Source organism: Engystomops pustulosus, chromosome 7 (assembly GCF_040894005.1).
Source record: "Engystomops pustulosus chromosome 7, aEngPut4.maternal, whole genome shotgun sequence".
NCBI classification, from domain to species: domain Eukaryota; kingdom Metazoa; phylum Chordata; class Amphibia; order Anura; family Leptodactylidae; genus Engystomops; species Engystomops pustulosus.
In genome coordinates this window covers 85275178-85301219 of record NC_092417.1, presented here as the reverse complement: position 1 = coordinate 85301219, position 26042 = coordinate 85275178, and the positions used below count along the sequence as shown (strand labels likewise).

Genomic DNA, 26042 nt, shown 5'->3' with positions numbered 1-26042 from the left:
TAGAGTGTGTTAACCTCCCTTTGCACGTTGTGTTCAAATATTGGTAAAGTAAGTGGCTCCCTAGCCCCCCCCCCCCCAAGTTATAGCATTGATAAATCTTTAGCTTTATCGGAACATACTGAAAAGCTAGAAAACAATGCACTATGCAGTGGTCCGATCGTCAGACCTAGCTTACAGCGGTCCGCCATATTCATTAGGAAGTGGTTTGAGGCGCTCCCCTCTCCTCAGCTTCCACCGGATCACCACTACCACACCATATGCCGGCGGTAACTGCCAGGCTCAACCTCATGAAGACACAGAACCGCTGTAAGCTAGGTGTAAAGGAAACCATGATGTTTCGGACCCCTGAAGGGTCTGCAAGGTCACTTAGTTATCCTTTTATAGACATTCCCAGAACGCACGGGTTCTGAGAAGCGAAGGAAGTGATTTAAAGCTGTCCACACAACTTCCGGATATGGCACAACAATAAATCACAACCCTGAATGTCTATAAAACCCCTTTCACTAGCCTCAGTGAAACAGAACCTTATCAACCCAATGAATGCCACCAGTTCTCCTTTAAAGGACATCTACCACCATTTTCTCAGTGGTAGACTGTCCCATATGCAGCTCTTGTTACCTTATGCACATGATGGAGCCTCTTTGAGCTTCCTGCCTCATTCGTATGCATGGTTACCATGTACCCGGGCAGTCAGGCAGCCGGTGACGTCATCTGACATTTTTGATTTTTTGCGCAGTCACACAGGATACCTGAGAGCTGTGCAAGACAGAAGATCTTGTGGCAGAAGAGTGCCTGATGATGTCACTAGCTGCCTGACCGCGCAGGTAGCTAGGAACGATGCATACGAATGAGGCGATGCGTGCATAAATTAGCCTTCGGAGGACCCAGGAGGTGCACGTCGGACGAGACTCTTTGCTCCTCCAGCTAATTTGAATAGATATAAAAGTTTATTTTCTCCATGCCAAGGGGCCCCAGAGGAAACGCAAAGAGGCTCCATCGTGAGCATAAGGTAACAAGAGTGGCATATGGGACAGTATAGAAAATGGTGGTAGATATCTTTTAATATAAACCTGGTCCGTAACGGGATTATATAGGGTGAGGGACCAACCCAGTAGCATGTTTATAACCAAGAAACACGGACAATGGTTTCATGGATCGAGATAAAAAAGCATCACAGGTTAAATTTTAAATTTAATTTCCTTAAGGGTACACTCTACACAATAGAGATATATACAGTTAAACAGAGTACAAAATACAAAAGGTAGCACTACAAGTATCAGCAGTTCAGTAACTTGGGTGTGGGCCTAATGGAACCTGATAGTCCACACCTTAAGATCTTCCTGATGTTAAATGGGTTCCCAGACAAAAGACAAGGAACATCGAAGGTTTCTGATTATATCAGGTTGAAACACACCTCTGCCCACCCCCAGGAGGGGTCATGGGTATTACATCCAGAATCTTGGAGAAGTCATAGCTTCTCGAGGGGAAGTCGTAGGGTCAGGGTTCTGGTATCATTGGATCCGGGTGAATCCCAGGATCCATGGAGACGATTCGGCTGCAGAGATCTTTTGAAGCTACCCCTCCTGGAGTGATAGTAACACCCTATCTGGCTAGAGATTTAACAATGCTTTTACTGGCAGAGAGAGCCTTTGACAAAAATTCCAATGATACTTGTATAATGCTGCTGGCTTTTTCCTAGCCTTAGATACAGCCAGGTATATCTATCATTCCTTCTTATAAAATCATATTTAGCTATTCCTGAAGTAGACGCCACTTTCTGGTTGTGATGTTACCTAAGAGCACTGAGGCATTCACATGAATCAGGACAGAACGTTTGTTATTGAATGACCTGAAGCATGTGATGAGTCACCATCATTCCAGGTCCTGATTTCTAACACAGCCCCTCCCAACAAGCCTCTTCTCTTCTTCAGCTGTCTAGTATGGATTCCTATTCTTACCAGAAAGCATGACAAATAAAGAGTAGCCTGGGGAAAGGGGGGACAAGGTAAATATCTGCTAGCAACTAAACACCTGCAGATAGGAGAATTGATTATTTTAGCTTAGAGTGCAGAGTTAGGCATATTTTTTTATACTTTACAGTAGTACAAAAACACTTGCAATCGGGGATGGAATTTTTTTACCAGAAAAACATGTGTTGCTGATTTCTGAACGCAATATAAAAGCGACATGTGAGGGCAGCCTTAGGCTGTGTAAGGAATTTGTTTTGAAACTAATTGCAGACGCATATGTGTCCCGAAAGCATATATGTTTAAAAGCAACCTACTACCCGTATGTGGTAATGCACATACACCTTCCAGATCGCATCATCCAGAAAATCAAGATATATATCAAGATATAATTTGTTTTTATAAATGGGCACAGACAGCTCAACACTGAAGTCAGCCTCACCCTGCCTCAGAAAATCTCCTCTACTGTGATTGACAACATGTACTAGATCCGTTAAAAGGTTAGAGGATGTCTTAATCTAGTTTGTTAATTTAGTTAATAGTCTAGTAAGTTAACAAGCATCTGTGGAAAAACATTTGCCATAATGGTGTGTTCGTGTGCAGGGAGCCTTAGGATGATAAAGTTCTGTCAGTTGCATTCCTCTTCCACCATTTGGAACAAATATATGCTGCACAGAGGTTTTGTACATGGATATGGGCTTTGAGAGCAGTACCTGACAAGTGAGGCAGTGCCCGTGTGACTGCGGTCTGAGATGTAGGATTTTATCCAGGGCTCAGCATCCACAAGGCTGTCAGTAATCATAAAGCACTACAAGAGCAAACGCAACTTAACCTGCACTACCATTAAAAAGTGCCCTCTGCTACATTGCATTCATGAAGCGATTGCTTTTCTTGCTACATCTCACATGAAGAGTACAACTTGTACTACAGAAAGTCCACATGAGAGCTCTTGTAGAAAACTAGCCTTTACACGAGAAGAGGATGAATAGAAGCCAGCAAAAAGAGCGTCCGCTAGAAGGGGAAGAAAGGAAGACATTCTCCCATGACTGCTCCTGCCAAACAAATCTTTTAATTTTCACATGGGGAATTCTGCAGCCTTCTCAGATAACAGCCCCGCTGGCAGCAGTGACTCAACAGAGAAATATAAAGCTCTGAAAAAAAGGAAACTCCTAAAAAGTTTGTATAGTATATGTTCACATCTACGTTCAGCCTTCTGTTTAACAGTTTATGTTTTATCTAATAACTGATTATTTTAACACATGTCTAAATGGATCCTAAAAGAATGGATACCTTTAACATATCAGTTCTAAAAATCGGATACCTTGCTTTTCGTTAGTCTCAGATAGTTTTTTTTTTTTACGTTTTAAAGCCATTCGCTTTTAAAAAAAACTGATAGATGAACTCATTTTACAAACAATTTTACATAGAAATGGTAAATAAAGGATGAAAGAAAGTCTTCTGTTAGCCAGCCATTACTAGAGAAGGACAAAATCGTGCTTCAGTGCTTGACCAATTATTCGCTAAATAATTGGAAAAACGGATACTAATGGACACCATTAACTCCTCTCGGCCCTCCTGCTGACTTTAGATGCCAGCGGGTGCAGGTCCGGATTCTGCAGTGACGTATTTCGACGTCTAATCCTGTCAGACGTGGCCAGAGACCCTAGGCAGAAGGTAGTCAGGTTTTATTACTGCTTCTGCCTTCTCCTTTTTTCGCTGCATAGTGCTGTGCAGTGAATAGCAGAGCCGGCACCACCAAGGCTCTGTAGACCGGGCAGTCATGTAATCGCCGAGTCTTATCAGATCCAATACAGCTCTTTCCCCTTTTAACTGGGGCTCTTATAGATGTCTGTTATAGGGGAAAACTTTTCAGTGAAAAAAAACAAAAATTTTAAGGTAGCACAAAAAAAAAAAAAAAGAAGAAGTTATGGCCCTTAAACCTCTATATATGAAAATTTGTTAAAAATGTCCTGGTCATTAATGCCTTTTCGAGCCTCTTCATTACGGGGTTAAAATTACATTGATGTTTTAACACCTTGAGGATTAAGCTCATTTTCACCCTGTCACCAGGACACCCATTTTTAGCACTCCCCCAGTCCCCACAGAGCATAGTACATAGACTGCCAAAGTGTTTTTGTATAAAATATTGGTTTTACAGAAAAAAAGATATGTTATATTGTACCTTTCATTAGCATGTGCTGTGTGACTAGGCAGTTGGCAAAAGGGAGGGTCTGGAAAGGAGCAGTTCCCCCCATCCTTAGGGAACAGCTTCTCCATGTGACCTTTTCAAATATATGAAAACACCCATCACTTGGCTTAGCGACGCCCCCTGCTCCTCTACAGACAATCCCGAGTGAGGGGAGTTATTCATATATTTGAAAAGGTCACATGTTTCCCAAGGGTGGGGGGGAACTGTTTTACCCATGACGGCATGGATGCGGGCGCGCGTCTTCTTTTGCCGACATGGACGCTGCCACGCCTCTCCGATATCGGCGTGGCCGTGCCTGACCGGTGCCCCGTTGGACGTTATGTGCTCCGTTGGACGTTATGTGCTCCGTTTACGAGGTATGTGTACGGCCCTGTTGTGCGTCTGTCTATACTGTGGGGGGGGGGGCTGTCTCTATATTGGGTGGGGGGTAGGCCCTGTCTCTATACTGGGGTGTGGTGGGGGGGAAGGCCCTGTTTCCATACTAGGGTGAGGGGGGGGGGCTGTCTCTATATTGGGTGGGGGGTAGGCCCTGTCTCTATACTGGGGTGGTGGGGGAAGGCCCTGTCTCCATACTAGGGTGAAGGGGGGGGGCTGTCTCTATATTGGGTGGGGGGTAGGCCCTGTCTCTATACTGGGGTGGTGGTGGTGGGGGCTGTCTCTATGCTGGGGGGGGGCCCTTTCTCTATACTGGGGTGGTGGTGGGGGGCTGTCTCTATACTGGGGGGAAGGCCCTATCTCTATACTGGGGTGGTGGGGTGAGGGCTGTCTCTATACTTGGGTAAGGGGAGGCCCTGTGTCTATACTTGGGTAAGGGGGGGGGCTGTGTCTATGCTGCGATGAGGGGAGGCCCTGTGTCTATTCTTGGGTAAGGGAATGCCCTGTGTCTATACTGGGGGAAGAGGGGGAAGCCCTGTGTACAGCCACAGTACACAGCCATACATGGAGCTACAGCCACAGTACACAGCCATACATGGAGCTACAGGAGCAGTACACAGCCATACATGGAGCTACAGCCGCAGTACACAGCCATACATGGAGCTACAGCCTCAGGACACAGTCATACATGGAGCTACAGCCCCAGTGCACAGCCATACATGGAGCTACAGCCACAGTACACAGCCATACATGGAGCTGCAGCCTCAGGACACAGCCATACATGGAGCTGCAGCCTCAGGACACAGTCATACATGGAGCTACAGCCACAGTACACAGCCATACATGGAGCTACAGCCGCAGTACACAGCCATACATGGAGCCACAGCCGCAGTACACAGCCATACAGGGAGCTACAGCCGCAGTACACAGCCATACAGGGAGCTACAGCCGCAGTACACAGCCATACAGGGAGCTACAGCCGCAGTACACAGCCATACATGGAGCCACAGCCGCAGTACACAGCCATACATGGAGCTACAGCCGCAGTACAGAGCCCTACATAGAGCTACAGCTGCAGTACATGGCCATACATGGAGCTACAGCCACAGTACACAGCCATACATGGGGCTACAGGAGCAGTACACAGCCATACATGGAGCTACAGCCGCAGTACACAGCCATACATGGAGCCAAAGCCGCAGTACACAGCCATACATGGAGCTACAGCCGCAGTACACAGCCATACATGGAGCTACAGCCGCAGTACACAGCCATACATGGAGCTACAGCCGCAGTACACAGCCATGTGTTTTACAATTCAATTCGGATAAGTCTGGTAGTATCTATTGTTACATGAAGGGTGGGCCCAAGGTATTCCAGTCCGACACTGGGTGTCATTATATATTTGAAAAGTTCCTGAGCTACGAGAACAATAACCTCCCCCCACAAATGATCCTATTTTGGAAACTACGTTGATAACAAGCTTTTTACCACCACAGATGTTTTATAGCGAGCATTTATATTGGCTCGTGTAAGTGAAAATAGTTTTCCAAAAAACCTTGCTTTGGTCCCTAAAGGTTTATTTTTAGAAGGGGTTAAAGAAGTAAACGCACCCCATAGTTTGTTACCCAGTTTCTCCTGAATGCAGTAATATCCCACACATGATCACAAACGGCTGTATGGGTGCACAATGCGGCTCGGAAGGGATGGAGCATCTATTGCCGGATTTTGCTGGAACAGATTTCAGGTGCTATGTCCCATTGGCTGAGCCCCTAATACAGTAGGGCAGTAAAAACATCCAAAGAGATGACCCATTTTAAAAACTAGACCCCTCAAGGATTGCAGTAACACTATATTTTGGGGCGCTACACCCTGTTTAACCTTTATTGGCGTGGGGTCGTATGGTTACGTCAATATCCTATTTATATAGCTTTTTTATGTTTGACTTGTTTTACAAAATAAAAACTCATTTGGAGAGAAAGATCCATTGAATTTGCATTGCTGTTGACTAAGCAGCATAATATTTTTTATTATTTTGTTGATTGAGCTGTTTTAGGGCTTATTTGAGCTGTACTTTTTATTGGTATCACGCAGGAGTATATGTGACTTTTTGATCACTTTTTATGGGTTTATTTTGTTTGGGTGGATGTGCAAAAATAGATTTAGCTTTGTTTTAAATTTTTTTTTTAAGGAGTTCACCACACGGGTTCAGTATGGGTTTATTTTATTGTACGGATTGTTACAGGCGTGGCATTACCCTATTATGTGCTGTTTGTTTTGAGTTTATGGGAGTTTTACATTATTTGGGAATTAAGGGGACGTTTATTTTGTATTAAACTTTTTTTTTATTTTTTTTTCCCCCTCAAATTAATACACTGCCATGCTGATGTGTGGCACTGTATTTAAACAGTCTGTACAAATGCATAGGCTGACAGCTGCACTGCTGGGTCCGACCCAGCAGGCAGTCATTTAAATCCTGGAGACCATTGGGAGGGGCGATTGCTGGGAAGAGAGGTTTGACTGCAGTGCCTAAAGGGTTGAACAGCCGGGATCACGACTACCGTATTAGGAATCCCTGCTGCTCATGCAGAGGCTAGGCTGTCACATACAGCTAGCCTCCTGCCCAAATCGCACAGGCTCTACTTCTGAGCCTATGTGATGCACATGATGTTGGGGAACGTCGTGGTGGTGCAAACAGAAGCTCACCACAACGTTCCCCAATGTCACGGTCGCTTAAGGGGTTAAGGGAACCCGTTACCAGATTATTTTGATGTCATAAGGCTTACAAATCAAACATAGGCTTTCCATATTTTCAGAATTGACTATTTTGGGGATAAATGCAGTTTTGAATGAAATTTTACATATTCAACATCAAAAACCCCCTATATAATCAAGCCATTTTCAAATATGCACCCCTGAAACTATCAGAAACAGCTTTTATGAAGATTGTTAACCCCTTGAGATCTTCATAGCAATTACATCAAAATGGAGGTGAGATTTAGGTCAAATTTTGTCGGCTGTACGTTCAATTAGCCCTAAATTTTACACATTTCCAAAAGATAAAAAGAGAAAACCCACTCTATAATTTATTATGCAATTTCTCCCGAGTACAGAGACCCCCCACATGTGGCCGTTACTTGTTTTATGGCCGCACAGCAAGGCGCAGGAGGTAGGGAGCGCCCTGCAGCTGCCAGGATTTTAGGGGCATTGGCCCCTTTTTGCAGGCCATAAAATTTTCGCTTTTTTTTATTGGGGTGATGCGACGGCATTTTTGTTGAGGAATGAGATGCTTTTTCCAGTGTTACCATTTAGGGGTTGGTATCCACTATTGTTGAAAATTTAGGAACTATTTTTTTTGAGGGCAGAAGTAAAAAAGCATCAATTCTGTACTGGATTTTTTTTTTTTCGTGTTCACCGTAAAGCCTAATAATCTCTTTATTCTATGGGTCAATATGGGGTACCAGACTTGAATATTTTTTATTTTGTTTTACTAAATTTGCCAAATAAAACACTATTGGGGAAAAATCTATCATTTTTGCTTGCCGTCTTTCAAGTGGCATAACATTTTTACTTTTTTGGCTACGGAGCTGGTTGATGGCTTGTCTTTTGCCGGACATGTTGCAGTTTGCAGCAGTATAATTCTGAAGTAGATATGTTTTTTGATCACTTTTTATTGCATTTTTTGTGGGATTCAATAGGTAAAAATCATCACTTTTGGCGGGTTTTTAATAGTTTTTTTTTTTTACAGCGTTCATTGCGCAGGTTCAATAATGATATAATTTTATTCTACGGGTTGTTACGGACGCGGTGAAACTATATATGTGGGGTTTGTGTTATGATTTAGACTTTTTTTTAGTGTTATACGTCTCTTTATATATTATGGAGTTACGGGCATTTTTATTGATTTATTACTTAATTTTTTTATTGAATAAGATTTTTTTTCCATTTTTTTACTGTTTCCCCCATGAGACATGAACAAGTAATCATCTTGGGGATGGGGGATGATCTTGGGGAAAAGGGTGCAGTAACACGTCACGTCTAAAAGGGTGCAGTCACACCTCGCGATTAACTCGCATCACACTCGCAACGCATGCTGCCAGGGCCTCCTAGCCCGAACGCTGCAAACCGGGACTGAACTCAGCATGTCAATTCAGTTCCTGTTTGGGCAGCACACGTTGCAAGTGTGATGCGAGTTCATCGTATCACACTCGCAAGTGTGGAACCGGCGTAACAGGTGCGTTAAAAAATTCTGCATTGCAACAGCTTAAGGTTGAAGACACACGTGGCGTTTTTAGGCCGTTTTTAGTTAGTGTATTTGCAGTTTGTAAAAAACGCATGCGTTAAAAAGGCATGCGGGTTTTAAATGTGTACCCTGCGTTTGGCTGCTTTGAACCTGTTTATCTTCATTTCAAGTAATGTAAGCAGCTGTGAAACAGATTAAAACCATCCAAACGCATGGTAAACATTCATAAACGCATGCTTTAAAACGGTCCAAAAACGCGATATGTGGCATCACCCTGAGGCTGCAGCTTTGTTCTTCCACCATGCTTTACAGTGCAGCTCAGGCGGCAGATACCATTCCAGTCACTGGGCTCAAAGTTGTATTGTAATCAACTAAATGAGAAGCAGGCCAAAAACAAGAGGGCCCTCTTTGTAGAAGACAGCAGTCACATTTTCCTAAAGCCGCCCGCATATGCTGTTCTCTCCATCATAAATGAGTGAAGAAAAAAGGCCTCTCTACGGAGAGGGCAAGTAATGGATAAACAGCCATGACCGCCGAGTGTTTTGCTTCCACTTGGCCTTGTGGTGCGGCGGCTAAGACTCTGCACATAATTGGGAGGGAAAAGCAGTTCTCAGCAAGCTAATTACCTGCAATTGCTTGGCGCAGTAGAGACAACCAATACAGAGAGTTTACTCTACTCTGAACAATTGAGCCTGAAGCTGAGAAGTCAAAAAATAAAAATAGCAGCTTTTCAGATGGAAATCTCGAGCACGCCAAGGCACTTGCTTGCAGTGAGAGAGGCCGTGGATGACACTGAATGATTTACCATACAAATCTCAGGACCCCATGCCGACATCATTGGAAACAAAGTCATCCCTAGCAGAGCAGCCGCGACCACCTTGCCATTATATAGAGTTGGGAGAGATTAATCACAAGTGTCCTTGGCAACCAATCACAGCTCAGCTTTCATTTTCTCACACCTGTTTAAAAAATTTAATCTGAGCATTGATTGGTTTGCAAGGTAACAAAAAACAGTATTACCTCAGACACGTCTGATAGTATAGTTTATAAAAATTTCCCCATAACCCTTAGCTTATTGCAGCTGTTTTCTGCCTGCATCAGCCTCTCTACATTCTGCCAAGAATTTTGGTTGCTATAGTCAGTCTGGATAGGAGAGTTAGGAAAGGGTAAGGATATGCAAAGTGCTCGAAACATGTGTGCTCTGACCTGTCTACAGTCTGTCCATTGTGTTCCCACACACAGTGCATCTTCCCCCTGCAGCTGCTCAGGGATGTGATTTTTACCTGGCGACAGGTTCTAATAGCCTATGCTATCCTGATTTTAAAAATGCCTTTATCAGCATTCTGTGTTATTTTAGTAGTTTAATTTACATTACCTGGTTCCCTACTAGCAGCACGTGGTGAGTCCCAGGGGAGGGCAGCTGCAGCCTATTTGTGCCTGTGTCTCCTCATGCATTCTTCCTCCTCTCCACACCACCCCTTCCCTCACCTGCCTGCTCTATGCACATGACAGGATACAGGTGTAGAGAAGGATCACCGCGGCGGTCCGATACACAGGCTGAAGACAATTTCCCCCTGTCACTATACTCCCCATCCCACACTGTCCAGGGAAGCATGGAGACTCTTCTAAACACAAATGTTAACATCAATGTCACTAGGCAAATCTTCTTTCCTGAGTTGTTGGGGGTCATTTACTAAGGACCCGATTCGCTTTTTCCCGACGTGTTACCCGAATATTTCCGATTTGCGCCGATTGTACCTGAATTGCCCCGGGATTTTGGCGCACGCGATCGGATTGTGGCGCATCGGCGCCGGCATGCGCGCGACGGAAATCGGGGGGCGTGGCCGAACGAAAACCCGATGTATTTGGAAAAACCGCCGCATTTAAAAACCGAAAAAGTGTCGCTCGGGAAGCACTTACCTTCACCTGGTCCGAGGTGGTGCATTCCGGTGCGTTGAGATGAATTTCAGCGCAGCAGCGCCACCTGGTGGACGGCGGAGGAACTACCTTCATAAATCCCGGCCGGACCCGAATCCTGTGCAGAGAATGCGCCGCTGGATCGCGAATGGGCCGGGTAAGTAAATGTGCCCCGTTGTATTGAGTTTCAAAATGGTATGTGAACACATGTGTGTCGCAGGGCATTTTGGATGCAACACTAGGCAACCCCCTTCGTCGACTGATATGAAGACCACTACCACTACATATGGAAGTGTCTGCTTTTGGTTCCTCTTCAATTGTACCCTAACTCTAACCCAGTACAGAGAAACTCTCCTGCTTACATTCTGCACAAAATAACTGAACCTGTCACTTTTCATAAGAATCCAACCTTGACCATGCTCTATGAGCCAAGCTATTCTCATAACTAATTTCATAAAATGTAACTACAAAATCATTCCTGCATCAATGATAATCCATATGGCTTCCCTTTAAATTTCAGTTACATCACATAACTGTCCCTTTAACATATGACATGTCCTAGTTGGGCCAATATAGGGATATATTACAGAGAACTGTACACAGTTGAGGATAAAACAAGATTACCAGACCTTCTCCGAGCACACCGCCATAAAGTAGGTAATATATAATAAGATTAGAGGACGCAGGATTGTAATCCCCATTTAACCCCTACCCTGCCCTGACGCTTAATCAATGCCCAATAAATTCTGTCTGACTTACAGGTTAATTAACCTTCTACAAGTGTATCATGTGCAAATTGGAACTGCAGAAGTAGTTTTTTATAAGAAATACTATTTATAGCGAGCATATTACTCGCTGCTCGCACAGCAATGACTGGTTTGACCTTTTCGGATAATGTCAAAGGTCTGAGCTGGGAAAGTAAGCCCCCTGCCTTCAGCACTCTATGCCAGTTACTTTGTCAATAGCTGTTTTGTATGAACACGAAGCCTTTAGCCTTTATTATAGATTCTCCGCACATATTCGGGGAAAATCCTCCAGCGAGGCTCTGTGCTAGGGAGCAAATTAAAAATAAAACACTGAAAAAGCATGATTAACCTGTTCACTGCCCAACAAGAGCAAAGCTTGTATCTAAAGAGGAGATGTACTGACTAATTGTAAGAGAGTAACCGTATATATATATATATATATATATATATATATATATATATATATGTATTAATGGGAGATATTGGTGATACAACAGTGGCAGGATTTCACAATTACAAAATGTATCAATCTGTCCATCTACAATAGATAGATATGACTACCATTTTACTATCCCCTAGATCAGCGGTGGCAAACCTAAGACACGGGTGCCAGAGCTGCCAGTGCCAGGAGGAATCTTCATGCAGTCCCAGGTAACATTAAGAGGCACTACTCTCACCGCATTGTAAGGCAACACATTGTGAGGTGTGGACAGGGCTGGATTACCTTTGGAGGTCTTCCCACTGATCCCACAATTCTTCTTGTACAGAGGGGAGATAGCGAAAACGATAGTCCAAATTTGCCTTCCTTCTTTCACTGTGTTGGCATCCTAACAAGGGTTATATGTTGGGCACAGGCCGGCGGCATTTACATTGTGTTTCGGGCATATACATTGAATTAACATCACACAATGTAAGCACGTTGCAGAAGGAATTTTACCACAATGTAAATGCAACGTGTGAATAAGACCTTCAGGTCTTTTCAGCTTATTTGCATAGGACTTTGGAGGAAGTTATTATACGTAAGCTGGTGAGATTTAATAAAAAGAGGTATTGCTAGGAAGGATATTTCATACTCTACCTGAGAGGAGTGATAATTTAGGGTGCTAAAAATCCGGTGACAGATTCCCTTAAAATGGTCTTTCATTTAAAGGACACAAAAGACATATTGGAATCTTATCAACAATGGCATATTTAAACAAATAAGGGCACTGAAATCCAAAACCCCTGGCAATAAGTCCCCTGCTTGCAAGATGATAATTTTATTTCTACCAGGATTAAACCTTTATCATTCCTTCAAAATCTAAGAGCGGAGGCGCAATCTAATCAAACATGTCGATGATGAATTCTCTCCAGGGGGAGAATTGTATTAGGTCTTTCTACAAGTCAGGGATCAGTCTGTCAAGAACCCTTCCAGATGTCATATTTCTTAATATCAGGAAGAAGGGGACTGTGGCTTGGTTATGACTGTGTATTATTATTAAACTGTGACTGCTGGAAGCATGTACAGCCAATGACACAAACGAGACGATAGCAATGTGATGAAAAATGCTCCTAAATCGCAGGCCCAACAACTAATCCATCATCCTACAGGGAAAATATATGTAGGGCAACTTAGTTAACTATGTAGATGATACAGATTTTTCCATATACCCTAGTCACATCCAAAGCTGTATTCAGAATGTCTCTATAATGCAAAAGTTATGAAACCAGTGATCTGACTTGAGGCTTCTCCTGACAGGGTTTCACCCTTTAACCCCTATAAAGGCATTTGGGCTTGAGAAGTACAAGTAAGCGAAAAACTAAATACAACTTTGGATGAGACTGGAGTAGGACACACAATGTATAAAGACTAGATGCAGAAATGCAGATAATTCTATATTATTAGGAGTTGAATTCCCATCCACTTGCAAAATCCTTCTGCTCCACTGTTCTGTTACCTGAAACTGGAGTTCTGGTTCATTATTCATGTACAAATGTACCTACAGGACGGAGATGAGTAATGTGGGATCTATTCTGTAATATGTAATACAAAGCATTTTTTATTCTGAGCTGCAGCAAAACAGAAGGAAAGCCATGATGAATCCAAAGCAGGTTGAGAAAAATCCCAGGAACACGGCTCATCAATGATTAAACAGTGTTCTAGACAGATCCAACAAGACTGTGCAAGAAAGAAAGAGACGTAGCTCTGTCCAAGACTGTATTGAGCGGAGACAAACTAGTGCAATAGGAGGGCCACAATGCCCCAGCAATCTGGGGTCACACAACCCTTCTATTCTGCACTTTGTACTACCCTCTCCGATGCCCCCCCTGCAGCTCCTCCTCTGTCTTCAGCTCTGGCTCAGTCTTTGTCTCTCCGCGCGGTCCCGTCGAACACACCATAAGGTCAGCCGCTTGCTGACATCATGATGTGTATGACAAAGCCACAGGGACCCGAACCCGGAGACAGAAAATTACCCATGGAGGAGTTAAAAGGTGAGTACAGAGGTTTTTTTTCATATACTCGAGTATAAGCCGAGTTAGGGTTTTTAAAAAAATAAAAAATTCTGCTTATACTCCAGTATATACAGTACTATCTAAACTAAACAGTAATCCAAACTTATACAATGTGCGAGATGTATCAATTTGTCTATGCTATAAAACTGCAGTAATTTGCACCTGAAACGCTGTGTGCCACAGTTTTCCAACACGTCTGAAAAACGGGTTTGTACGCCAGAAACGCCAGAAATTCAATATTGTGGTGCAGTAAACTAGACCAACTAATAGGAGGTGCAAAGTATGACGGTCCAATCTTATACTGAACAGATTAATCATCCAGTATCAAACACAGTGATGGTGTGGCAGGGGGTGTATGAAGAGGGTGTTTAATACATAATGCAGCAAAGACCCACCCCTAACTCCTGTGATTGATGCCGGCACCAATCTCAGGTGTTAACCCTTTATATGCTGTCGAGAATCTGACTCCTCTCCTTGTTCTCCCCAAGCTCCATTGTCACTAATACTTCAGAACAAATTAAGATTTGATTTCTGCAAATGAGTCTGAATAAACCCGTCAGGGGCAGTAGACGCACAGTCTGTCAAAACCCGTCCAGGAAATTCATTTTAATCTGACAATTCGACTTGTCCTGTCGCCATGGGCAACAGAAAGTGCCAATTTGCGATCAGCAGGTATTTAAAACTCATTATTTTTATGTCTCATGCTATGCGGGTGAGCTGGCATTTTATGGGAATACATATAATAGAACAGAGGATTTAACCCACAGAAGCAGGGCTTGTTCAGAAACAGTACTCTCTGTGTCAGCCTGAAGAGGAGACACACAAGCCACTGGTTTCTTATGTTTTCCATGACAAGTAAAATCAATCTGCACTAAATTGCCAACATCCTATTAAGAAATCAAATATCAAGGAAAAGCAAGCATTGAATACGAAGACAGAACAGGTATGTATGCAACAAAAAGCACCCTCTGCAACAGTGGTTACCACATAGCATCCACCACAACAGAGGAGACCTAGTATGGCCCATTAAGGTGTTGCCTCCTCTACCCCATAATGCAAAAATGGCTCCTCAAAAGCAATTAAGTAATATATTTCTGATTATTGCTTTCAGTTTGTTAAACTGCAGTAGAACATCCTATTCAATTACAGATCCATGTAATAAAGTGGGATAGTTTTAGACAAACATGCCCTCGGCTATGTCTGTCTCACTGAAGTCTACGTCAGCAGGTACTAAGCAGGAATCGCAAACGCAGCACAAATGGAAACAAGGACGGATCTGCTCCACTAGCCTCATACACAGGACATTGATTGTGGCTGTAAAATCTAATGTTTGTAATGAAACTGCCAGCGGGACAGCGGAGGATCCTGAAATGTAAATGATGGGAACATGATTTCTATAATTAACTTGTACTCGTGTTATGTTTTTGCATCACCCAGGGAACACTGCGAGCAGGAACATCCACAACTCCTCTCCTGCTCAGAAGTTTAGGGACTGGTACATTCTGAAGTAAATGGTAGAAATGATTGTTTCCTTTACAGGTAACATGACATATGGCATTGCAATATAACTGGGAGAAACTGTAAAGAACATGTGGCAGGAGATGGCATATAATAGGAACAATTGTAGTTCCCTGCACAACTGCATGACTGTAGCATTATCTTACATGGAAAACTGGGATGTAGAATTAATTCAATGTTCCAACTCCTTTATCAATAACAAGCCACAGCGTTCATTAAGTGGTGGTGGTGGGTCCAATGGTGATGGTGCATAGTGTGTTAGTAGACATAGTGGGTATGACTATGTAATGTGTATTTTGGAGATATTGGGGGTCATTTACTAAGGGCCCGAATCGCGTTTTCCCGACGTGTTACCCGAATATTTCCGATTTGCGCCGATTGTACCTGAATTGCCCCGGGATTGTGTCGCACGCGATCGGATTGTGGCGCATCGGCGCCGGCATGCGCGCGACGGAAATCGGGGGGCGTGGCCGAACGAAAACCCGACGTATTCGGAAAAACCGCCGCATTTAAAAACCGAAAAAGTGTCGCTTGGGGACCGCTTACCTTCACCTGGTCCGAGGTGGTGCATTCCGGCGCGTGGAGATGATTTTCAGCGCAGCAGCGCCACCTGGTGGACGGCGGAGGAACTGCCTTCATGAATCCCGGCCGGACCCGAATCCAGAGCAGAGAACGCGCCGCTGGATCGCGAATGGGCCGGGTAAGTAAATTTGCCCCATTATGTAGGAGCGTAAATCTACATTTATGGTCTATATATGATAGCAGGCACAGTGTTTTAGTGCTATAGGAGTAACACCACAAAATAGGGGAAACAAAAACCAAAATGTAGAATGCATAAGATGACACTTTATTAGATCAATTAAATTAAATCCTTTAAAAAAAAACAACATACACAAAAAAGTTCCATCAATGGTCAAAATAACTAAATATACATAACAAATAAATCACAATAAGCTTGTATAGAAGGTATAGTTCTCTGAACTAGTCAAGGTATTTGCTTACAAACAAGTATTGCACATTACCCAGAGGTATAACAGAGGACAAGGAACACATATACAGGTCGATACAGACCAAGGGTGAACACCACCCGACAAGTGTTTCGCCTTGCTCATCAGAGACAACACGAAGCGTGTAAACATACGTGTTAACATCGTATTAACACATGTGCATGTTATCATCGTATTAACGCATGCATTTTGTAAAAGCAATGTTGAAAGCAATGTAATTAGGCAAATCTCCTCTGCTGAGCTGTTTTGGTGTGCTTCAAAACGCATGTGTTAACGCCACTTGAGAACAAACCCTTAGGGTGAAGACACACATGGCGTTTTTGGGCCGTTTTTGGGCCGTTTTTACTAAGTGCGTTTTCAGATCGTTAGAAACGCATGCGTTAAAAAATGCATCCGTTTTTTAAAAACGCATGCGTTTTTGAAAACGCATGCGTTTTTGTCCGTTTTTCATTGCGCAATTTCGGAAAACCGGACAAAAACGCATGCGTTTTCAAAAAACGCATGCGTTTTTTAACGCATGCGTTTTTAACGATCTGAAAACGCACTTAGTAAAAACGGCCCAAAAACGCCATGTGTGTCTTCACCCTTAGGCCTATTACACACGAAAGTGTGCAGCCCGTGTATATGTGCCGAATTGGTGGCATGATTCCATGGACTTCTCACAGAGCAGTCGACGGGAGTCAATGCATTATATAGAAATAGGACGCAAGGGTGTTCTCTCTGTCAGCTGAACAACACTGGAGCTAGAATTGCTTCCCTGCTCAGTGTCTCAAGGATGTGTCTCATTATACAGTGTCTCGATGAGCATTTGGACTGAAAAACCACTGTGCAGTGGCCAAACCATAATATTAATAAATGTTGATTTTTTTTTTTTTTTTTTTTGTTCAACAGTGATTGTGGATTCTTGTTCATGGAAAATGAAGACCTAGTGCCTCTTTAAGAGCAAAAATTAATATAAGACAGTGTCTTATTATCGCGGAAAGAATCAATAGGCTAGACTCACCTTTGCTAGGGTGCATGCTATGTGGACAGAGAAAAAGTGGTGCACCGTTCATTTCAATGATAAAAACATGTTTAACTTATTTGTATCTGATGGGAAACATTATGTTTGTTGACAAATTGGGGAAAGACCAATCCCAAAGTGTGTAAAGAAATCAGTGAAATATGGTAGATATAGTGTCATGGTTTTGGGAATGTTTTCTGCAGCAGGAGTCAGAGTGAATGCAAGTGTTTATCAGAACATTCTTCATCAAAACATGGTTCCTTCCTTGCATTCTTTAATCAATGAGCAATTTGGCGAGGAGAATGTTTGCATGTATACATATATGTACTTTTTATTGTATTTTCAGTTTTTACACTTTAGTATCAATATGTTTTAAAATCAGGCGGTGGACCTATGTAGTCAGATGACAACGTTTTGTATGTATTAATTTCCACCTACATCACTGATCACATTGTTTGAGAATGGCTGAGTTGGAGCAAAAACATTGCTGCTGTATACTATGGAATAAAAGTTCCACTTTTAAAAACTACCTTAGCCTGACTGGAGTTTCCTGTATGCATTTATGAAGGACCTTGTGACCGTTCTATGTATTTTTATGTGCTGCTGAAAAATTTCCTTGAGTATAATATATATATATGGTAATATGGACTAACAGACTTTTGGTAACTTACCGGCAGTGTAGTCTCCATTGAGGTCTATGAAGGCATGGGAATGGGGTACATACATAGGGCGTGTTGCACTGAAATTCCCTGTGGTCATAACCTCCCTTTCAGAAAAAAAAAAGAAAATGTTCAGTTAGGTGGAAATACAGAAAATTACAAATAAAAAATTCTAAACAAATGTTGTCAATATACACCAGCTAAAAACATTGGCCCACATTTATCAACAAATAGCGCAAACTGCACTCTGTAGAGGGTGCAGCGTGGGGCAGATTCATGAAATGTGGTGCACTTTCTTCATGAATCCGGGACCTCCTGCACTGCACCAGCGGAATGCACCATTATTTTTTTTGGTGCACTTTTTTCATGCTGCAGAATTGTGGTACAGACACAAAGGTGGCGCATGTTGGACAGACTAGTGGAGTGCGGTCTCACTATGCACTAACACGCCCCTTTAGCTGCACATTTTTCTGTCTGGTCGGACACATTGCAGCCGCGACACAAAACTGGAGCAGACACTTTATAAATACATGTGCCAGTAGAGTGCACAGTTTTTCTTGTGCAAAGTCGGATAGAAAACTTGCGCAAACACTTTAATAAATGCGGGCCATATATATTTCCTCTGATTGTTTGTGACAATGTACCTGACTGGAGTTTCTATAATCTCAGTTGTGTCTGACATCTTGGACAGGTGCATGAGAACCATAAAGCAGTGTGCATCCCACAGATCTGCCCACAGAAGCAGCACAACACTTATCCCACATAATGAGACACTTCTAATATTCACTTATAGAAGCGGAGGAAGAAGAATCTCCTTCCGGCGATACACATTTTCTCACAGAGATGCTGCATTTGATTTATGCTCAGTGTATGTAAGACTTCAAAAAGCAATTCATGCAGTAAATGTCCCAATCTGATGGAAAAAAAGCTTCAGGACTGAACCATGAGAACAACAAAGGGTCCATTAACATCATGGCAAAAGATGAAACAGGCAAAACTTATCACACAAACAAATAGGATTCACTCTGCATGTATGTCATCAGAAGAGATCCACCAAGAAATACAGGACGGCAAGAAACAAGATGTCAGAGGTATCCAGAATGAAGAAGGGTGGCAAACCGAACTCAAAACAAGAGTCCTGTGGTAAAGGGGTCGCCCACAGCTTGAGCTTTGGCTGCTTTCTTCCAAAAACAGTCCTTCTTCTGACCATGGGTAACGCATGGTATTACCATTAAGCACCATTCATCTCTATATAACTAAGCTGAAATACCTTCACCAAACTATGGTCATGTGTGGCCCTGTTTTTCACAGTCATGTTTTTAACTTCTGGAGAACCCCTTTAAGCAACATTTTGAATGGGCCATTTTATATATATAAAAAAAAACCCTGTGTTTGCGGTATCCACTTTTGGATATGATGAGACATTCATTATACGTAACAAAGTGAATGCAGTCTAAAATTTGCCTTCTTATTTAGTGATGCGGAAAGGAGCATATATGAACACAGCATTGCTGTACACTAACTACAACTCCCAACCATGTTTAACCCAGATAGATGAGCAATGCAGGATCCTTAGTAAGCTTAGTGGGAGCTGTGTAAGGAGACATGACCTCTTAGACCCATTTCACATGACTGATTACGGCGGGCATAAGCAAGCTGTATGAATGGCATCTAGGATAGAATCGACAAAGAAATGCAATGTGCACACACATGGTATGGTGAGCACAATGGGGCAGATTTATAAAAAGTGCCCTAAGGTTAGATTGTCCAGAGTTAGACCAGACATTCGTATTCTGCACCAGATTTATAAAAGTGTCTGATGCTGGATGATAAATCAGTCCTAGTATAAGACCGTCTATTATTTGGCTTACTTTATGACAGAAAGTTAGGACACAATTCTGCTGTCGTAGGAGAGCCAGAAAACTGTCTAAAACCATATATAAATGTGGTGCAGAGAGTTTTTCAGTGCAAACTACGACAGAATTCAGTCGTAGACAGATTAATAAACCTCCCCCAATGTGTGTCACCTAATATGCTGCAACTGGAAAAAAGATAGAGCATGCTGTACATACAGCACAGCTGCACGGTTCCTTATGGAGGGGGGTTGCGGAGCGATCACCCCTTTCCCTTATCCAGCCGGCTGTATGCTATGCCTGGATTCTGGCCCAGGCGACCATACAAGTGTGTGTGAAAGGGAACTTAGAATCGGAATGGTGTAACACAAAGTAGTGTCTTTCTATCCTTGAGAGATCTCATCGATTCTTCACGTTCTAATCGCCATGGCAGTAATGAGAAGAATAATGGCCCAGGGGAAATATGGAAGAGGAGGCAGAGTGTGTAAGCACAGGACTGGCGGATGCCATATACATTATTTACGAGCTGTCATAGGGCTGCCGGCACCTACACTGTGCGGAACACGCCTCCTCGCTATGAAAACACGCTGAACGTAAATAGATTTGCTGGAATTTATTAACAGTGACAAGCGGCGTCCAATATTCCCCTTATCACAACAACAGGCTGAATGCCAGATGGTGCAATGAAAAAACACAAGAACATTGGACAAACACGTATAATTATGTTCTAGCATGAAAATGATTTGACAGTAAAACGTGGAGCATAATGTGACATAATTAGATTTATTACACTGTAGAAAAAAATGATCTGGAGAGAAAAACCAACCACATACAAACAACCAAAGTTGTTCTTAAAAGAAGCCTATACCTAACATATTCAAAGGGATTTCTGGTGGTATATGAAAAAGATTAACATGACCACGGGGCAAGGGAATGTTCACATATTTATAAATAATCAGGTTCCTGTATTTTGAGTAAAGATCTTTTACCTATAATTTATGCCAGAAACTGCAGTGTATTATGGGTTAAACCTTTTGTAGATCCAAGCTGCAATAGACTTAGAAATGCATCTGCTGATGTACTGCCTTTCCATAGTGCAACTCCCAAAGAAGTTATTAAAAGACATAAAAGTAGGAAACCTCTAAGCTTGGGTGTTTAAAAGGGCTGTACCCACAATATAACTTGCTAAATGATGGGTGTCTTACTGCTGGGAAGTAAACTCCACAAGAGCAGGAATCCCAGCAGGGGTCCCATTGACACTTATGGGTGGAGAGGCAGGTTAAGAACAACCTCAGGCTACATTCACACGGACGTATGAAAACGGCCGTATACGTACCGTTTTTTTAAATGTTACATACGGCCACATTCATTTCAATGGACAATACGTTCAACCATTTATATTGCCGTTTTTGACACTGTAGCGTACCGTACCATATACTAGTCGTATAAAAATATAGAGCATGTCCTATTTTCTCCCGTATTTCAGTTCTGTATGCCCTAGAAGTCTATGGGGGCGTATAAAATACGGGTTAAATACGTGCTGCATATGGATGAAAAACGTCATACGGGCTCATATAAATACAGGACTGGAGAAATCATACGGTCGTGTGAATGTAGCCTGTGAAGGGATTCTCAACAATGCCATACAATTGAATGGAGCAGCAGTGTGGATACCTGTCCTGCTGCTACACCCATTAGTAAGAAAAGGGTCTCGGGCCTGCGGACTGCTGGGGTTCCCATTCTCGTGATCATTGGGAGTCCAAGCAGGGGATAATTTAAATAATTGGTACAACCCCTTTAAGAGGGAAGGCATTCCATCATTTTAGTATTACATACAGCTGGGGGCCCAGTACTTCCCATTATAGAACTTTTTAACTGCAACCTTGGTCAAAATATCAGGTTAGAAGAGGGAATTGTGCTCCTAATTTACTAGACTGTAACAATTGTAACAATCCTCCATCGAGTGCTTTGAATACATACGTGTTTCTTCTGGCAGAAGACTTTTGGTTGTCATTGGAAACAATTACATAATAAATCTACTTGACTTGCATTATTGTGTACATATATTACTGCATTATTTATTCTGTATAGATCTCTGAGTAACATCACCTGTCTAATACTCCAGAGCTGCACTTACCATTCTACTGGTGGAGTCACCTTGTATATACAATGCAGCACTTATTCTTTACTGATCCTAAATTACATCTGGTATTATACTCTAAAGTTGCACCCATTAATCTCTTGGTAAGGTCACTAGATACATAAATTACAGTTAGTATCTGACACTCATCCTGAGTTACATTGTTTTACATTCACTATTCAGCTGTGTACATACAATAAAATACATATCCTGAGTTAAATCCTGATTTATAATCCGAAAATACACTCTACTGGTGAGGACAAAGGGTACATGCAATACAGCACTTATCCTACACTCGATGTTTAGCTTGTATTATGCTCTAAAGCTGCACTAACTATTTTACTGGTGCAGTCATTGTGTACATACACTGTATGCACATCTGTATTCAGCATATTGAAAGAATATCCCCCCTCTTATGAGCTAATGTTATGCAGGGAAGCCCTTTTTTCCAAACAACATTTTATTTTTCATTTTTCCTTGTGAAAAACTGACACTTTAGTGAGTATACAGTATCTCTGGTGTACAATTCAGGCATTAACACAGCTTCAATTCAAGATATGTACGGTAATCTTATTTATGTATTGTACACAGTGACTAACAGCAGAATGATGAGGGCAGCTCTGGAGAATAATACATGATATTCCTCAGCAATTGTTCAGGATATGTAATATATGTATTCAGTGGGTTATATATTTTAATTGTACATGTAGCTTGGTGACTTCTTCCCTTAGGGCAGCAAAGTACTTTATAGCAGTGTCTCTTTAAATCTTGTTTTTCAGCTTAATGCAATCCCACATAGGTTTAGAGGAGATTACATCTATAATGTATAAGTGGGAGATGTATTTTACATCAGATAATCTCACTGATGTTAGCAATCCCAGAGATCGTACAATTCCATTATGCATAGTGCAAAGGTTCTTAAACCTGTGTCAGTTCCCACTGCATTATATGTCGCTTGCAGTCTGATCTCTTACCCGCCGTATGTGATTAGAGGAGTTTGGCCTCCAGTGGGGACTCCAAAGATATCAGGAATCAGGTCTCCATTAAAGCTGCAAAAATGAGAGGAAAAAAAAAATTAAACCAGCGGAGGTTAGTGCAATGAAAGTAAATGTTACGTGCATTTCCTAAGTGTGATAGACCTGAAGAGACTTTTAGGGTACACAAAAACTTTGGAAGTTGGTTATCAGACTGATAGTCCAAGTATGGCATCCCTGAGATTGGTGCAGCTCATTAGAAGAGACGTAAGTGGGAAATTTGAATTGAAGAACTGTGCACAGCTTTGTGGATGAAGCTGGTAAGTTGGAATTGAATTGAGAAGGCGAATGAAACAGTCTGGAATCATCTGTGTAGTGTCTGGATTGATAGTTGAGCCTGGATGATGTGTTGAATAGATTGTAGTGATGAGAGTTTAGTAATTGGAAGACAGATAAGTAGGGAGATACAGTAATCAAGAGGTTTGTAATTCTGAGGTTACCATGGTCAAAACATGGAGAACACTCTGATGTTTTTAAGGTGCATGTGGCAGGAGCATGCAAGTGATTGTATGTACAGTGCAAACAAGAGGTTAAAGATATTTGTCAGAAATGCTACACATCAGAAGAAGTGGGTGAAGACTAACCTTTTCCTGCCTTTGCCATAAGCAGTGTCAATTATAAGCTGCCCTCACTTCCCTTGATCCTTTGCATTTTCTAATTAAGTAACTTATCGGCATATTCAGTGAGATTCCTTCAATTAAATCCACTGAGCTCTGCATTGTATGTAAATACAGGATCTTTATAGTGAGCAGGAAGCAGGAGTACCTTATCTCTAACAGTAAACAAAGGACGGTTTCACAAAGATAATCAGCACAGCCAGAGGAGACAACAATCACAGAGACAGGCTAAACTGAGGAAGATAGCAAAGAAACTGCAGGAATTCGCGTAAATTGTTCTACATCACAAGAGCTTTTCATTTGTAAAACATATATTATCAGAGTTGCGCTTTAAGAAAAAGACAAAGAACTCACCTGTTCAAGAGGAATTGTAGAAATAAAATTTGATTTTAAATGACCCAGCTGTCTGGTTCACCTGCTACATATAGTAATTGCCATCAGCTATGATAAAGCCACTAGGCCAACACATAATAATGTACCAGAAAATCCAAAGCATTGTAGGACTGATTGTGCACATAAGGTGGTGTTGGTACAGATGTGACCACTGAAGCCACAATCACCTCAATGTGTATACAATGTGACATCAGCTCCATAGACCACCATGACAGGAAGGGACAAAAGACAAGAAAACTTCAGTTGGAACCAGGGGCCCAAATATAGCATTTGTTTTTCCTCCATTTTAATACAAAAGCAGTCCCCAAATTGAATTTTTCAAAAGCTGAAAAACCCCTTCAAATATAATTTTATTTAAGTCCTCCGGCCATTTCAGGAGTGACGACAGCCACATAAATACAGACACAGGCATGGAGAACATGTGCACTTAAAGGGCACCTACCACCACAAATCTACCTATAAAGGTAGATCGGGTGGTAGGTGAATCAATGGGACGTGAGGATAGCCCTTTTAAGGGCTAATCCTCACATCCCCGCACTGTTTAGTAAACTTTTATTACCCTAATATGTTAATTTACTTATGCGGCTACTGGGGTGTGGAGTAGCCGCATCTGAGATTACACGAGGCGGCTACTCCACGCCCCGGTAGCCACTTTACCCCTCCTACTCACCATGTTCGGCGCGCAGCTGCTCGTAGCTGCGCGCCCTCGTCCGCCGATCCTGCCGTCTGCGCATGCGCAGAACAGCAGGCCCGCGCCTGCGCAGCCCCGGCTTCGGAGCAGTGACCGCGCAGGCGCAGGCCTGCTGTTCTGCGCATGCGCAGACGGCAGGATCGGCGGACGAGGGCGCGCAGCTACGAGCAGCTGCGCGCCGAACATGGTGAGTAGGAGGGGTAAAGTGGCTACCGGGGCGTGGAGTAGCCGCCTCGTGTAATCTCAGATGCGGCTACTCCACGCCCCAGTAGCCGCATAAGTAAATTAACATATTATGGTTATAAAAGTTTACTAAACAGTGCGGGGACGTGAGGATTAGCCCTTAAAAGGGCTATCCTCACGTCCCATTGATTCACCTACCACCCGATCTACCTTTATAGGTAGATTTGTGGTGGTAGGTTTCCTTTAAAAGACATTAGAATTTAACAAGAAATCTTTTATTATTCTATTACTATTTCCAACCTTGGGCAAATTTTTCTTGATCTCAGGTGACCCTTACTATAGCTAATTTAAACCCTATCCTGTCCATACATTCCAGTACTGTTGTCTGCATGTTGAAGTGATCTAATGACTTTCATTATTCAAAAAATATGGTAAAATCACGTATTGGGTTATCAAAAGCCAGATTACATTAATTAAATGCTATACAGGCGGTCCCCTACTTAAGAACACCTGACTTACAGACGACCCCTAGTTACAAACGGACCTCTGGATGTTGGGAATTTACTGTACTTTAGTCCTAGGCTACAATAATCAGCTATAAGAGTTATCACAGGCGTCTGCAACTAAGATTTATTGTTGATCCTGATTCTTATGACAACCCAAAAGTTTTAAAATCCAATTGGCACAGAGACCAAAAAATATTCTGGCTGGGATTACAATGATAAAATATACAGTTCCGACTTACATATAAATTCAACTTAAGAACAAACCTACAGACCCTATCTTGTATGTAACCCGGGGACTGCCTGTACTTAATGTATAATAAATACAGGCAGTCCCCTACTTAAGAACACTCGAATTACATACGACCCCTAGTTACAAACGGACCACTGGATATTGGTAATTAATTGTACTTTAGTCTTGGGCTACAATAAACAGCTATAACAGTTATCAAATGTGTCTGCAATGAAGCTTTAGTGTTAATATTGATTCT

At 42.4% G+C, this 26042-nt stretch overlaps 1 protein-coding gene across 2 annotated transcripts in view; it reads right to left on the bottom strand.

The window, feature by feature from the left end:
- Positions 1-26042, bottom strand: part of ITFG1 (integrin alpha FG-GAP repeat containing 1) — a 162995-nt gene that overhangs the window by 118289 nt on the left and 18664 nt on the right. For both annotated transcript variants that reach the window (XM_072117170.1, XM_072117171.1), the window contains exons 5-6: positions 23105-23179; positions 18150-18244 (exon numbers count right to left, since the gene is read on the bottom strand). In XM_072117170.1, coding sequence (XP_071973271.1) covers positions 18150-18244; positions 23105-23179 — 170 coding nt within the window. The remainder of the gene's footprint in view (positions 1-18149; positions 18245-23104; positions 23180-26042) is intronic.